The sequence below is a fragment of the Miniopterus schreibersii genome, assembly GCF_964146895.1.
Source record: "Miniopterus schreibersii genome assembly, chromosome: 11".
Classification (NCBI taxonomy): domain Eukaryota; kingdom Metazoa; phylum Chordata; class Mammalia; order Chiroptera; family Miniopteridae; genus Miniopterus; species Miniopterus schreibersii.
In genome coordinates this window covers 10,635,663-10,650,119 of record NC_138111.1, presented here as the reverse complement: position 1 = coordinate 10,650,119, position 14,457 = coordinate 10,635,663, and the positions used below count along the sequence as shown (strand labels likewise).

At 54.2% G+C, this 14,457-nt stretch overlaps 1 protein-coding gene across 3 annotated transcripts in view; it reads left to right on the top strand.

The window, feature by feature from the left end:
* WHRN (whirlin) overlaps positions 1 to 14,457 on the top strand; it is a 63,562-nt gene that overhangs the window by 38,120 nt on the left and 10,985 nt on the right. For all 3 annotated transcript variants that reach the window (XM_081151368.1, XM_081151367.1, XM_081151369.1), the window contains 4 exons: positions 5,371 to 5,573; positions 6,599 to 6,635; positions 7,834 to 8,046; positions 8,847 to 9,056. In XM_081151368.1, coding sequence (XP_081007494.1) covers positions 5,371 to 5,573; positions 6,599 to 6,635; positions 7,834 to 8,046; positions 8,847 to 9,056 — 663 coding nt within the window. The remainder of the gene's footprint in view (positions 1 to 5,370; positions 5,574 to 6,598; positions 6,636 to 7,833; positions 8,047 to 8,846; positions 9,057 to 14,457) is intronic.

The following is a 14,457-nucleotide window of genomic DNA, read 5'->3' as shown; positions in this document are numbered from 1 at the left end:
CCCCAAGGTCACACAACTAGTAAGTGGCAGAGTCTGGGTTTAGACCCAGGAGTCTGCCTCCTGGGTCTGTGCTCACAACCACACACCAGATGGCCACTCAGTCTGTGTGACAGTTGGTGGTCTCATTCCTGCGTTTTGCGGGAGAGAAGGCTTAGAGAGAACTATTATCCCCGGGTCTCAGGGAGTAAGAGGGGATCCTTCACTGAGTGGGCTCACTCCCAAGCCTGCTGAGCACTTTCTGTGGCTCCACGGGCCTCCTCAGCGCTCCCATGCCACCTCAGACCCAGAGGAAATGGGTTCCTTCTCGAGGTTGGCCAGTTTTAGGGGAAGTCAGCCTCCTGCCCTTGTTGATGTCCCCACATGCTCTCCTCAGAGCATCCCAAACCCGAGCCTGTCACTCGATGGGCTGTGAATGATGGAGGAGTCTTTCCTCTGCCTTGAAATGAAGGGCATTCCCATGGTCCGCCCTCCGTCCGTTCCTCCATCACTGGTGATAAATAGGAGGCCATGGTGACAAATAAAATAAAGCCACCTTTATTCGTTTATCCTTCCACGTCCTTCCCATCGGCGCCCCGATGGCAGGCTGAGCAATATTGGACACTCCATCACTCTTTGCACCTGTCTCCTTTCTCCAGGCTGTCGAGCCCAGTGAGTTCTGGGCGGTGTGGGTGGGTTTTTTGCTTATTTTCCTGAGGGTCTGGGCTTTGGCCTCAGACAGGTTCCTGTGCTTTCTGGGCCTTGGTGTCCCCATCTGCAGGCCTGGTGGTCCCAGCATTTTGCCTCTTTACTTTTTGCCTTATTGATCCATGTCATCCAACTCAAAGCTGGCTTCGATTGGTAAGAAAAAGTAACATTTCAATGAATGAACGCATAGAGCTCTCAGTTTGGGGGAGAGAACAGCCAGATCAAGACCATTAAACATACCACGTCCAAGTTCACGCCACACCAACCAAAGGAAAAGGGGAAGTGAAAGGGAATGGAAGTGCGACTGGAGAGGAGGAAGGCCAGCGATCTCTCTTGTCCCTTCACCAGTTACTGAGCCCTCCTGCGTGCCAGGCACATGCTGGGGTGAGGGTGGCGGGTGGGGGGTGGGAGGAAGGATGTGGAAATGTGGGCTGCAGTGCTGGCTCCTTGTTCAGTTCCTGCTTTACCAGTGACCCTGAGCAAATCAGTTGACATCTCAACCTCTCCCCTCCATTTGGAAGGGAAGCCAGTGAAAAGCTATTGAGAGCTCTTCTGTGGTGTCAGGCTCTGTACCCAGTGGTCCCATTTGATTCTTACAGCCACAAAAAGGGAGTGTGGGTAGTGTCATGCCCACTTTACAGATGGGAACACTGAGACTCGGACTGTACTGAGAGCTGTGCAGGACCACACGGCTACTTTGTTCAGTTGCCTGGTTTCAGAACTAGGGGCATCTTTCTGTCGGGAGGGACTTCATAGCCTGCTGGCCCCACGGGGCTGCTGTGAGCAGCAGGGGGACACTGGCTTTTTTTGAAACCAATTTGTGGGCTCTAAATGCCAGTGAACATGAAGACACCTGTTCTGACAGTGCTCCTGGACCTCAGGAACCTCTCCAACAAGTAGAGAATATGAGAGAGAACCGGACGTGTAGAAATGGGAGTAACTCAGACCAACCCAGATGCTGTAGAAGGCTGCGTGGGGACCCCGAGACCCGCGTCCTCTAGAACGCTGGTGTTAAAACAGGCCCCGAAGGAAGAAGAAAGACAGGAGAGGACCCGAAAGAAATGAGGAAGTGGGCTCACGTACCCCCATTTCGTTGGGGTTTCCCGAGTATGACTCCTGTTTCACACCTGTCCCCCAGGTGGGTCGCACGTGACCCCCACGCTGCCTCTCGCAAATCTGTACTTATCTACTAGGCTCGAGGGGGAGTGTGACTCGCCAGCAAAGCTGTGATTTCTCAGGCATTAATGCTTAGAATGAGGTGGAAGCGGGCGGTGTGCTGGACATTCAGGGGACTGCATACAGGACAGCGCCAGGCTCAGGGCCAGGGCCTCTCACTGAAGTTTGGTAACCATGGCTGGAACTCAGCCCCCACCCCCAAAACCATTGCACCATGGTTACTGACACCCCCACTCCAGGGTTGCCAGATTTAGCTAGTGAAAATCCAGGACACCCATTTAAGCTGGAGTTCCAGAAAAACAGCGAATGCTGTTTTTTAGCATGCATATGTGCCAGGCAGTATTTGGGACTTTTCCCCTCCCCCTCCAGCCTTGGGGGAGGGCCAGGTAGATGCTGATGGGGTTCAGTTGCCCTTTTCTTTGTTCCGCCCCCCTTCCCAGGCCTGGACCCATAGGGCGAGGCTTGCACACAAAAGGCTGCCCACTCCTGTCCAGTCTCTTGGATGCTACTTCCTTTAATTAAACTGGGATGAAGTCACATATGTGGGGAAGATTAAAATTGATTCCCTTCGCTTAACAAAAGCCAAAGCTGTTGAGAGGGATCCTTAGGAAAACAGAGCACTTCAGCTCATGAAAAGTGCAGCCTGAGCTCCCGGCTGTGGGAGCAGCTGGACAGAGAGGGGAGAGGTGGAGCCTCTGCTACTCAGGAGGGAGGGAAGGCAAGGATGGTAATGACCTGAGTGTAAGTGGGCCCAGCAGGAAGCGAGCTCCCCCTCCACCCTCAACAGTCTCCGAGAGAGAGGGCGGGAGGGGGTTGCCCAGGCAAGGTGGGAAATGGCAAAACCCATACCTTCATGCATAAGCACTTATTGAGCACTTGCTGTGTACCAAGCCTTTTCCAAGGAGTCCAACTGGGGCTGCCTAAATTCTCAGAGCCCGGGGGTTCTCAACTAGGGAGCTCAATGAGGCAGAAAGAGAGAGAATTGTGATATTGCTGGTGGCAGCAGAAACAGATGCTGATGATTGTAGAAAATTGGAGGACAGTCCTGGACGAGCACCCCTTTTTTACACCCAAGGAAACACCTAAGGACGCACAATAGTTATTGGGGGGTTTGCTTGAGCTCACACGGCATGGAAGTAGCAGAGTCAGGATTTGAACCCCAGTCTGATGGTCTTTGAAACCCTTAACCTTAATGCTTTGCTGCCTCCTGGACTGTGGTGGGTCATTGGAGGTTTTTAAGCAAGGAGGTCTGTCATGAAAGTAAAAAGTTGAGGAAAAATTAACCTGGTGCGTGGTCTGAGGCCAGTTTGGATGTAAATGCCTGGGGGAGGGATGCTGGCTCAGAAGCCATGTGTGAGAAGAAAGGGGCCCCCAGGTTAGGGGGCCGGAGGGGTGGAGGAAGGTGAGGATTGGGTGGGACGTCCTGAAGGATCTACTCGGGAATAAAGGCAGGGTCCATGATGGGGGTGGTTTTTCAGATCTGGGTGCTGTGGGCAGGGCTAGGGAGTGCTGGCAGATTCATGGCTTTGGACATGCTGGATTTGAAGGGACACTGTGCGGCGTGTCCCCAGGCAGCGCTCCTGACAGCAGCCCGGTAGGAGGAAGCATCGGGGCCTTGGGGCCAGCCTGACCTAGATCTGCGTCCTCTCTGCCCTCTTCTAGCTCTGTGGCCACGCTGTTCACTAACCCCTCGGAGCCTCGTTTGCTCTCTGGCGAGGTGGAGAGCAGTGATACGGACTCTTCAGGATGTTGAGGATGCTAAATGAGGAAAAGGTGTGAAGGGACAGCAGGGGCCTGGTACACAGCCCGCATCTGGTCAACAGCGGTTTGAAATGTGGGGCTCCAGGTGGTGTAATGTGCTGGTCCCCCCTGGGCTCCGGCAGAAACGGTCTTGGAACTAGGAGTGGAGGGGAGTGGGTGTCTGGCTTTTCATTCATCTGGTGCATTTTTGTTGAATTCCTACTGTGTGCTGGGTCCTGGGGATACAGTGCGGAGAGGCTGATGGAAAAACCCAATGAATGACAGCAGAAAACTGAGCCCACGCCCACTAGGCAGCAGGAGCGGGCATCCCAGCACGGCCTGGCGCCTCCGAGCTGTGCAGGGTGTTGCAGGGTGGGGTTGTGGAGGCTGGGCGCACCGATGCTGGGCACAGGGGACTCGGGGAGTCTGAATTTGTAACCCCCCCTTACTGGAAACTCCCTGACTGCAGCAGAGGTGTTAAAGACAGGACACGGAACCGGGGTTTTGGTTGTCAGATTCGTCATCACATCTTCTCTCGCCTTTTCTTCCAAATTCCCATTTGGCTCACCTTTTCTAAGATTTAGATCTCGCTTAGAAAAATGCTGGGAAAATCCCCTGGGGGTTGAGCGTGAGCCATCAGCAGGCAGGGACGCTGGCATTCTGAGGCTGCCCTTCAAGGCCAAGGTGGGTGACCCTGGGCAGCCCCTCCTCGGCCATGGGCCACAGTCCCCCCATCTGTGACCGGAAGAGGAGCGCCAGGCCCTCTGAGTTTATTTTATTTTTTTGTCAATCCTCACCTGAGGATATTTTTTCCATTGATTTTTAGAGAGAGTGGAAGGGAGGAAGGGATGGAGGGAGGGAGGGAGAGAGAGAGAGAAACATCAATGTGAGAGAGACACGTTGATTGATTGCCTCCCACATGCACCCCGACCCACGCTGGGGATCTAACCTGCAACCCAGGTATGTGCCCTTGACGGGGAATCAAACCTGTGACCCTTCCGTGCACTGGCTGACACTCTAACCACTGAGCCACACCAGCCAGGGCCAGACCCTCCGAGTTTAAACGAGGCGCAAGTCTTTCAGACGTGCCCGTCTCGCACCACAGCATCTTCCCATCAGCCTCTACTGTTTTTGTCACATATTTATTTTTATTGGATGGCTAGGCTTTTGTTTTAATCCTTTCATTAAAAAAGTGTGCTTTTACATTACAAAATCAAACTCCCTGCTTGTTGTAAGAACCCAAGCAGTATGTTATTGCTTTAACGGGAGGCTGGTTTTCTCATTTACTGCCTGTTTTCTGGAGTAAATTAAAATGTTGTTTACATCTTAAGGTAATATAAGAATGCATGCTTGAGGTGAAGCTCTCAGCAATGGAGAGGCACAGAAGGAAATAATGGAAGTGTGCCTTCACGCCTCTCGCTTCATTCTACCCCAATTCCACCCTCACCCCAGCTCCTGAGATGACTGACTGCTGTTTTCTGGATAAGGGGACCCTTACCCACCTCGCAAACCACTGCTATGTCAAGAGAAGGTGTCCCTTTCTAGTGACAGGAGCATGGGCTCAGGATCAGAATGGGAAGGGTGTCTCTGCCATTGCCTTGCTGAGTATCCCTCAGGCATCCGCACAACCTCTCTGAGCCTCGGTGACCTCGTGGGCAGGCTGGCCAGGAGGAGAAATGGGATCAGGGCTCTGAAGCCCCTGGCACGAGTCGGTGTCTGCAAACAGCCCAGATGACTGTGTTGTGTTGTGTTGTGTTGTGGTCTTGGCAGGTTGGGGACCAGATTCTGGAGGTGAATGGGCGGAGCTTTCTCAACATCCTGCATGATGAGGCAGTCAAGCTGCTCAAGTCATCCCAGCACCTCATCCTCACGGTGAAGGACGTCGGAAGGCTGCCCCACGCCCGCACGACCGTGGATGAGACCAAGTGGATCGCCAGTTCCCGGATTGGGGACACGGCCACAAGCTCAGCAGGGTCAGGTCACACTGCTTACTCTGAGCCTCAGGAGCCCAGGGCTATTTCTGAAAGCCAGTTATGTCCCCCTCTCACCCCTTCACCACGTCTTGACCTGTAAAGACTACACCAGTTCTCAGAGCCCTGAGTCCCAACATTAGGGGCGCTTTCATCTCCGTGCATGACCTTGGGCACACCCCTTCTCCACTCCGGGCCTCAGTTTCCTGTGGGAAGCTGAACTGCGGGATGCAGCTCTCTTGTTCTCTGTTTGCCACCTCTGGCAAGTCTCTTAACCCTGCCCCTCTCCCAGATCTTGAATAAGAATCTCAGGAGTTACCTGGGTGAAAGGGTCTTGGAAGTCTCAAAGTGAGATTTAGTTGCTGAATGGCTGAATATTGCTAATATTGGAATGTGTCACCTTCGTATTTCCATCAGAAGTCTCAGACTGGGTGGTGTCCCTCTAGGCCAAGTACACCCCAGAGCATCTCTCTCCTTTCTCTCTCTCCCTTTTCACCTACACACAGTATTGTAATTTTTAAAGAAATTGTTGCCAATATTTAAAAAATCCCAGTTTTCCCATTTTTAAAAACCTGGATTTCTGGCTGCTGCTTAAAAATCTGTAATTCTGGCAGCTTGATCCCACTTTTTTTTTTTTTAATGAAAATGTGCTAGAACTGAGCTTCAGCTGAGAGTTGCATCTCCAGTGCTCCAGTTCACCCCATACCCCCTTCCCAGGACTGGCCTGACCCCGAGACCACGAGTCCGTAGCCCCTTACTCTCCCTCTCCTTGCATTGCCTGGCCCTGTGGGATGGAAACAACTCAGGAGTCCCCTGGCCTGGTTTTAGAATTGCTGTCCACGCGGGTTGACCAGGAGGCCAGGAGCCACCCATGTCTCCAGCAGTTCATGTACCCTTGAGTAACCCCAGCTCCCAGGAGGCCAGGTTCTCTCAAAGCTCCCCCCCCACCCCCAGATTAACCCTTTCCTTGCCTGTGCCCGACTGAACTGCTCATATGTGCAGCTGAACATGCTTGTCTTTCTTGATAGGTTTCCTGGGGACCTCAGCACAGAAGGGACAGACAAGGTAGGGTGCTCTCGGTCCACAGGCATGCTCGGCTTCTTTTAAGCTCCCATGGGGGGGAGCTCTGGACCTGGCATGTGTGCGAGTGACTAACATACATGACCTCATTCATTTGGGCAGCCCACTGACTGTCTGCCTGTCCATCTTCCATTCCACACATGTCTGTGAGTGCCACCAGCTTCTGGGCACCCCCGGACACCATTCCGGACACTGGGGTTACTGGCCATGAACAGAAGAGATCAGGCCCCTGCCCTCAAGGAGGTCACCCCCAATGGAGGAGACACACTTAAAAACAAAAAACTACGCACATATCTAATCACAAAAGATATTCGCTGCCATGAGGACAAGATGCTGGGTGTTACAACAGATGAGACGCCCAATTTAGACAGGGCAAAGGCTGTCTGAAGTAGTGACATGATATTTGGGCTGTGAACTGAATGTCAGATAGAAGTTGGCGAGATTGAAGTCTGGTGCAGGAGCGAGAGGGCACTGACCCAGCCAGAGCCCCGAGGCAGGCGGAGGGCTTGGCTCGTTGGAAGAAGGGAGAGTCTGGGGGGGGTGCAGTGAGCAAGGGGGAGTTGGGACCAGGATGACAAGGGAGGGTGGTGGCCAGATCACACAGGGCTTTGTGGGCCACTTAAGAGATTTAGCTTCTCACCTAAGATGATGGAATACCTTGAAGGGCTTCATTGAAGGGCTTCAGCGGGGAGAGAGAGAAGATCTGTGTTTTTACGCGACTATTTCAGCAGCTGTGTGTAGGGGACAGGAAGAGGCAGAGGGGAGACCGATGGCGCCTTAGACACAGCTGAGGATGGTAGAGACAGTGACGGGAGACGGTGGAGTGTGTGTGTGCTGATCGAAGCTATATTTTGGAAATAAAGTTACCATCACCCCCAATTTACCAAGGGAGATGTTAAAACCTAGAGAATAAAATGGGAACCTTAATAATACTGTTCCCCTCTGAACGCATGAGGATCTGATAACATGCGTAAAAGTGCTGAGTAAGCCATAAAACGCTTTGCAACTGCACGAGGCCACATAAGCTCAGAACACATAGGTAGTGTGTCCTGCAGGTTTGTGGGGCGGGGGTTGAGGGGGGCAGACCACGGAGGGACCGACCTCATCCCTCGTCAGTGTGGTCGCTGGCTTGGCCTGGCCAGTTGGCTCCCAAGCAGAGCAGCTCTGTCTTCCTGTCTTTCAGCTGGGATTTTACAAGGGGCCAGCTGGCTCCCAGGTGACCCTGAGCAGCCTGGGGAACCAGACACGCGTGCTGCTGGAGGAGCAGGCGCGGCACCTGCTGAACGAGCAGGAGCGCGCCACCATGGCCTACTACCTGGAGGAGTACCGCAGCGGCAGCGTCTCCGTGGAGGCCCTCGTAATGGCACTGTTCGAGCTTCTCAACACCCATGCCAAGGTGACCCACGCCCCCTTTGGGCAAGGCAGAGGCTGGCAGGGGGCTGGTGGGGCCTGGCTGCAGCTCTCCAGGGCTCTGCATCCCTCCCTGCCTCCCTTGGTCCCCCACTGCTTTACTAAGAACCCACGAGGAGTCAGGCCTAAACTGAACCCTGGGCAGAGACTGGTGGCCAGGACAGCCCCCTGCCCCAGGGAAACCCACAGACTCCTGGGGAGACAGTCAGTTAGAGTCTCCTGGGATCGAGACCCTAACACAGTGGCTTTCGGTGCTGAGTGCGCATTTGGAACCATCTGGATTGCTCCTAAAAAGCAATGCCTGGGCCCCACCCTGGCCTGGTCAGCTCTGCACATCGGTGGGTAAGCGTAGGCCACTGGCAGCTTTTACAAGGCCCCAGGTAGCTGCCATGCTGCCGGCTTTGAGAACCCTGCTCTAGTGGAAGTTTGAGGCTCTGAAGCTGCACAAAGGGAGAAGTGATGACATCCACTGGGAGTGGTTGCATTTGGGAAGACTTCACAGGGGCGATGCACTTTGGAGAGAAGTTGGGGGAAGGGACTGCCAGGGACTTCTGGTGTGTTCTGGTTGCTGCAGTCGTGCATGCTAAGATGCCGAGGAGGAGGAGGAGGGGGATGCTGCCCAGCATCCAGGCCAAGACTTTCTTCTGAGGGCAGTGGGGAGCCACTGAGGGTTAGGGAGGGGAGGCCAGTGGTTAAGTTTGCATGCAGGTCATTTGGAGTAGCAGGGGGCTGTCCCACCAGCTGGTGGAGCTCCCTGCTGAGTGCCCCACTTGTCTCTTTCTCCAGTTCTCACTCCTCTCTGAGGTGAGAGGTACCATTTCCCCCCAAGACCTGGACCGCTTTGATCACCTGGTGCTGAGGCGGGAGATCGAGTCAATGAAGGCGCGGCAGCCCCCTGGCCCTGGGACCGGTGACACCTACTCCATGGTCTCCTACAGTGACACAGGCTCATCCACAGGCAGCCATGGCACCTCCACCACCGTCAGCTCAGCCAGGGTGAGTGTCCCTGCCCTGTCCCTGGCAAAGTGGCCAGCGGGGAAGTAAAGATACAGTTGGCCCTCCGTATCCATGGGTTTCACATCCATGGATTCAACCAAGGATCGAAAACAAATTGGGAAAAAAAAAAAAAAATCCTAGGTTCCAAAAAGCAATACTTCAATCTGCCATGCACCGAGCACTAGGCTGAATTCATGTGAATGAAGTGATGTGTGGGCCTACTCTGCTGAGGCCTATATGCAAATACAGATTATAGGCACATATCATACATTTCATATAAGGGACTTGAGCATCCAAGGACTTTGGTATCCATGTGGGGTCCTGATACTGAGGGGCAACTGTACTGGCTTTGGAGTGAGATCCATTGGGTTCAGATCCTAGCACCAGCACTTACCACCTCTCTGCCTGCCTTTCTGAGCCTCGGTTTCTTCACCTGAAAAACCTCATAGTAGTCCAGTGCCTGCTGCGTGCCGGGCACAGGCTCCAGGAGAAAACAGATATGGCCCTGGCTCACGGGGCTCACAGTCTGGGGGGTTGGGCTGGGGGAGAAAGGTAAAAATCACAGGTAATGAGACAAATAGAAAAAATAAGGATAATCCGTGGGAGGCTCCCGTGAGAGACTGAGTGGTGCACTCATAGCAGGGGCCGTAGTGATTTGGGGCTTCCCCAAGACACGCTCTTCATGAAGCCCTGTGCCCAGCCTGGCTTTCTCCTACAATCTCTAACACACACACACACACACACACACACGCCCGCCCCCTGCCCGCCACCCCTCTTCCCCAAAAGCATCTTGTCCATCTCAGGGCATGGTTCTGCCCCCAGGGTACTCAGAGGCAAATTAATCCCAGGAGGTCTTGCAAGGAAGGGGCAGAGGAAATGCCTTGCTGTCCATCATGGGGAAAAAACAGTCATTACAGTCCCTGTTAGGGGTGAGCAGAGGAGCCCGGTGGGAGGTTAGGAGACCTGACTGGGCTCCATACTCTCTTTTCCTGTCTGGATCATTCCTCACCACTCTCCATGGAAAGGCGGGGGATAGTCGAGTTTCTTAAGCTCTGTTACTCCCAGACCCCGAAATGGGAGCTCTTACAGGTAGAGTCTCAGTTAGACTTGGGACAGTTAGTTGTCCTGTTGCAGGAGCGGGAGCTCCGAGGGCACAGTGATGTGCAGGGCTGCAGACATAGGTGGTTAGTGGGCACAGAGGGGCGTGCAGCCACCAGGAAGCAGCCCTGCAGTGGGCATTCCTTTCCTTTGCAGATCCCAGCTCCCAGCATGGCTGTTTTTTAAGCTCTGGGGACCTGAGTTTCTGGGGGAACTTCTACTACTCTGCCTCCTACCCCTACCATTCTGAGTCACCTTTATCCCCAGGAGTCCTTGTCCCTTCCTGGGGCCCTTGTCCTTTACCCAGGAAGCTGCTGTGCATTCCCTGTAGGCTCTGGATGTGGCTGCAGGAGAGGTGATGTCATGCTTTGGGACAAGCAGATCACTTCTGGGGCAGGGAGGAGGTTTCCCCCCACCTGGGGCTGCATGTTTGGCTCTGTATACACTCTCTGATGTGCCTCGATGATGTCCACACAGGGCTACAGGAGCCATGAGTCACTGCTCAAACTCGAGGTGGTGGTGGGGGGGGAGCTCCAGGCTCTAATTCCGGGATGGGCCCTTTAGGATCAGGGATCAGAGGTTCAGTGGGTGGGGTGGGGTGTGTTCTAGCCTGGGAGTCAGAAGATTTAGGTTTAACCTAGGCTTCTCTGGACCTCAGTTTCCCATGGGTAAAGTGGCCTGAGGTCCTGAGGGCAGGTTAGGCTGCAGAGCTAGGAAGAGTCCAGGTGACTACTATGCCTGGGAAGAGCTCTGGGCAAGGGTCCCAGCCCCAGCTCAGCTTTGTCCTGCAGTGACCTTGTCCCAGCCCAGGGGTCTCTCCCACCCCTGAGAAGTGCTGTCCTGGCCAGTCTAGGCCACAGGTGTAGCAGTTGACTCTGCCCTGCCAGAGAGACCCTTCAGATTGGGGCACCCTGGGGAAGGCAGACTTCAGAAAGGCCATGGGACTTTGAGTGGAATTTTTGGGGGACAGATGGAAGGGGTCCCCAAGCTTCTGAGATGTGAATAGCTACAGGAGTCTGTGACCCACCAATCAGCACGCCCATGTCAGATTAGGACTAACCAAGACCGGGTGAGCTCTCAGAGGTGGAATCTAAGGGAAAGTAGTGCAGGCGGGGGAGGCAGTGTGGAAAGGTCACTTCTCCCCTCAGTGCCTTGGTTTCCCCTCTGGCATTAGGGTGGTGCTACTGCTTTCCCCAGCTGTTGGGAGGATTCAGTGATGAGCACCTCCCTACTAGTTTCAGTGCCTCAGAGATGCCACCCAGAGCCCGAGGGCAGGTGAAGCCTCTGTCCTTTCTGTCCTTTCCCAACCTGACTGGGAAAACTATCCTGAGGATTTGCATCCAGGTCCTTGCAGACACTTGGTGGCTTCTGGAAAGCACTGGGTGAGGATTTGCCGTCCCCACTCCAATCTTCATCCCTCCCCAGGGGCCTTTCACATGCACAGCCAGGGCTCTTTTTCTCAGACTCTGAGCTTTTCTATCACCACAGGGCTTGGGCCTCCTGAAAATCCAGGTCTTCTCTGATCAAGTCTTCTGAACAGGGTCCTGCTTCTTCAGGCTCTTCCTTTCATTAGCAGGTGTGACCTTGGACAAGTCACTTCCCTTCCTCAAGCCTCAGTTTTTCCATCTGCCAAATGGCAATAATGACCCCCCGGCGCCACCTGCTGGAAAGTCCCAGGGTTGCACCAAGGTGAATGCCCATCTCCTGAAGGCCCTTTTCAAGGACAAGTGTCATTTTTGCAGAGCAGTGAGGACCCCTGGTTTCCTTCAAGGAGGCAGTTAGAATGAAGCAGTGCTGGTTGTAGCAACAGGGCCTTTTCCCCATCCCTCCGTTATCTCTGCCCAAAGCATGCAAAGTGAAGAGAATAGTGTTTATTTCGCCTCCGTGTGTGTGCATGTGCACGTGTGTCTATGCATGCACGTGTGGGGGTTGCTGTGCCCATCCCATCCCTAATATTTATTTGCTGTATTTTGCTTTTTGCCTTGTGCCCATCCTTTCTCCCCAGGAGCGGCTGCTGTGGCTTATAGACCTGATGGAGGTACCGTCCATTTGGCCGGGTGGGGCTCTGGGAGTCCCTTAGTTGGGGCTGAGGTAGAGGGCTGTGGCACCTCCTTACATATGCACTCAGGCCCAGAGGGGACCTGGGGTTCTTCTAGGTGCTCACTCTCTCCCCAGGTTTTCTCAGGCTCTGGAGTAAAAACGGCCTCCATTCAAATCCTAGCTCTGCCATTTCCTTGTTGTGTGACCTCAGGAAGTGGTTTCACCTCTCTGAGCTCAGGTTTAGGAAATGTAAAATGAAAATGGTCATCTCTGTGCTGTGCAGCTGTTGAGAGGTCTCTTGGCCTTTCATATGTCAGAACTCTGTCTGTCTGGATGTTCTCCTTCCCTCTTTACATGGCCTGGCCGTCTTCTGTGTGTGCTTTGGCCCTCAGCTCACATGCCACCTCTTCCGAGTAGATTTCCCTGATTCTCTCGATGGGGATGACTTTTAGCCTCTGGCTCCACCAGCCCCCTCGACTTCTCTTTGTCATGGCTCTTTTCTCAGTATATTCTAATCATCTGTACCAGCCCAGCCAGTTACCCACCTTGACCACAGGCTGCTGGAAGGCAGCGACTATGTCTGGAGTCACCACTGAATCCCTGGTGCTCAGCACAGAGTCTGGCCCATAATTGAGGCCTTTCCTAACAGTAGCTGGCATTTGCTAGAGTTCTCGATGGCACTGGGATAATGCTTTCCAGTCATATCTTTGACCTTCCCAGTAACTAGGAGTGCCAAGTGCTGCTCTGATATTCCACTTTATAGAAAACAAGCTCAGAGAGGAGAAGCGACTTGCTCAAGGTCGCTCAGCCAGTGAGTGGTAGTCAGGATCCACCCCGGGCCTGCTGCTGTTAACCCTGCCGTCTGGTTGTGATGCCTCCCTGGAGGAGCCCACCAGCTGCTTGTTAACGTTATCTGTCTGCCTGCCTGTCCATCTGTCTCCCTCCCTCCTCTTCCTTCTGTTCTGTTAACGATGCTGCCTGAGTGCTCGCTGTGTGCCGTGCACAGCTCTGGGCGCTGGAATACGGTAGTGAGCACGAAGAAATCCTTTCTGTTGCGGAACTAGGGCCACGCCGGGGTGTGAGATAAATAACTGAAATACAGTGTAAGTGGTGAGAAGTGCTGAGGAGAAACAAAGCGGGCGGGGGTCTGGGGAGGGTTGGGGTGGTCGGGAAGTGACACCTGAGTATAGACGGGAAGAGGTGAGGGGGATGCCCAGGCCCACCCCCGATGGGAAGAAGTGAGGGGACTGCCCAGGCCCACCCCCGGTGGGAAGAAGTGAGGGGGATGCCCAGGCCCACCCCCGGTGGGAAGAGGTGAGGGGGCTGCCCAGGCCCACCCCCGGTGGGAAGAGGTGAGGGGGATGCCCAGGCCCACCCCCGGTGGGAAGAGGTGAGGGGGATGCCCAGGCCCACCCCCGGGAAGAGCGCTTCAGACAGAGGGAGCAGCAAGTGCCCCCTGAGGTGGAGCGAGCCTAGAGTGTCTGAGCCAAGTCCAGGGGGCTGTGAGGCTGGAGCAGGGAAGGGCAGTGGCAGAATGGTGCTGAGGACCTTGACTTTGACTGTAAGTGAGATGGGCGCCATTGGCAGGTTAGAGCCAGGCTGACATGGTCTGACTTGGTTTGAACAAGATGCCTCTGATCGTTGAGACTAGACGAGGGTGGGTTTGAACCAGGAACAGGTTCAGTCCCAAGAAGGGCCTGGGAGGTTGTGCAGCCTGAGCTGCTAAGAGATGTGATGAGCTTTGCAGACACCAGCTCCTCTGGTTAGTTGTGGCCTTGGTGTCTCCTGGGAACCCCCTCCTTCCACACACAAAGCAGACTGGACACCTCATGCTGCCTGTGTTTGGAGCCACAGGACAGAAACTCCTCCTCCTAGAAGTCCCCCCTGCAGGAATGCAGGGCTCCAGGCCCCATCCTGGGTGTCGGGAGACCCACAGCTTTCCTCTGCTCTGTCCCTACCGTGCAGTGTACCTTCAGGAAAGTCCTTCACCCACCGTTGGCCTCAGTTTATCTGTATGACCAAGGCAGACCCACCCAACCCACCACGCCTCTAACTCAGATTCCTCTCTCTGTTGGGAGAGAGATGCTGGGAAATACTTGAGGAGAGGCACAGAAAGGAATGGCAACTCTGTATTCCCACCACTCCTCTGTGCATTCGGACAAGGGCTGCAAAATTACTCCAGAGACTGAACCTGCAAAATAACATGTGTTCACTAAGTAAGCGCCAGGTTCTGGTCTGTAACAACACTGTGTATGAGTGAGCT